The 1,417-nt window shown below is 54.1% G+C and overlaps 1 protein-coding gene across 1 annotated transcript; it reads right to left on the bottom strand.

Annotated features, from left to right (window-relative positions):
- Positions 1 to 205: 205 nt before the first annotated feature.
- Positions 206 to 1,138, bottom strand: LOC150066764 (olfactory receptor 8S1-like). Its single transcript, XM_090353245.1, has one exon. The coding sequence runs from the start codon at positions 1,136 to 1,138 to the stop codon at positions 206 to 208; it is 933 nt and encodes a 310-aa protein (XP_090209371.1).
- Positions 1,139 to 1,417: the final 279 nt, after the last annotated feature.

The raw sequence follows: 1,417 nt of genomic DNA, 5'->3' as shown, positions 1-1,417 counted from the left end.
CAGGAAAGTCCATGAAACTCTTACCCCCAGTTAAGCACCCAAATGAGCTGGAAGTGGAGCTGTGGCTCAAGTGGTAGAGTTATTAGCCTTGAGGAAAAAGTGCAAGGACAGCGCCCAGGTCCTGGATTCAAGTCCTAGGATCAGCGCGCACACACACACACACACACACACACACACACACACACACACACACTGTCTCGGCTCACTAACCGAAACACAGATACCTCCTCACTGCTCTGCCCACGGCTGCCTTCACCTCGGTGTTTTTTAGGCTGTAGATGAGAGGGTTCAACATGGGTGTGATGGCGCTGTACTGCAGAGACAAGAGCAAATTCACCGAGCCCCCCGAGGAGGGCATAAGATAGCAGAGAAAACCCGAACCGAAGAACAAGGTGACCGCCACGAGGTGCGAGGAGCAGGTGGAGAAGGCTTTGCTCCGGCCTGTGGTGGTGCTGATTCTTAAGATGGTGGAGACAATACGAGCATAGGAGAGAAAGATTGGGATAAAGGTGCCAAGCCCATGCATTAAACTGGCCCCCAGCAGGATGTGAACAGCCATGGAGATATCCGAACAGGACAGAGGGAAGAGAGCGGGCAGCTCACAGGTGTAGTGCTGGATGGTGCGGGCCTGGCAGAAGTCCAGACTGACAGCCAGGCGCAGGATGAGGAGCGCGTTGAGGGAGGCCACGGCCCACGACACCAGCACCAGCCGCGCGCACAGCGCCCTGCTCATCACCTGGCTGTAACGCAGGGGGTGACAGATGGCCGCATAGCGGTCGTAGGCCATCACCGAGAGCAGGCAGGCTTCAGTCCCCGAAGAGAAAAACACGAAGAAGACTTGAGTCAGGCAGCCCTCTACCGAGATGGTTTTCTCATCAGACAGGAGGTCTTCCAGGAGCTTGGGCAAAGAGACGGAGGAGAAGCAGAGGTCTATAAAAGAGAGATTGCTGAGGAAGAAGTACATGGGGGTGTGGAGGTGGGAGTCGGCCTTGATCACCAGCAGCAGCAGCAGGTTCCCCGTCGTGGTCAGGAGATAAATGGCCAGGAAGAGCACAAAGAGCAGAGCCTCGATGTGGGGGTCGGCAGACAGCCCCGTGAAAATAAACTGGGTGATGGAGCTGTGGTTCTTCCGGGCCATTCGTGGATGATATTTCCTTGGGATAAAACAGGAAGAGAGCTGAGGTTATTTATGGTTTTCCTTCTTCTTCTTTTTTTTTTTGGAGGGGTGGGGAGTGGAGGGGTCAGTTGTGGGGCTTGAACTCAGGGCCTGGGTGCTGTCCCTGAGCTCTTTCGCTCAAGGTTAGCATTCTACCACTTTGAGCCACAGCTCCACTTCCAGTTTTTTTAGTGGTTTATTGGAGATAAGAAGCTCATGGACTTTTGTGCCTAGCTGGCTTTGAACCACTACCCTCAGATT

This window comes from Megascapheus bottae, chromosome 2 (assembly GCF_031878675.1).
Source record: "Megascapheus bottae isolate mThoBot1 chromosome 2, mThoBot2.hap1, whole genome shotgun sequence".
NCBI classification, from domain to species: domain Eukaryota; kingdom Metazoa; phylum Chordata; class Mammalia; order Rodentia; family Geomyidae; genus Megascapheus; species Megascapheus bottae.
The sequence above is the reverse complement of the archived record's forward strand: the minus strand, read 5'-3'. Positions and strand labels throughout refer to the sequence as shown.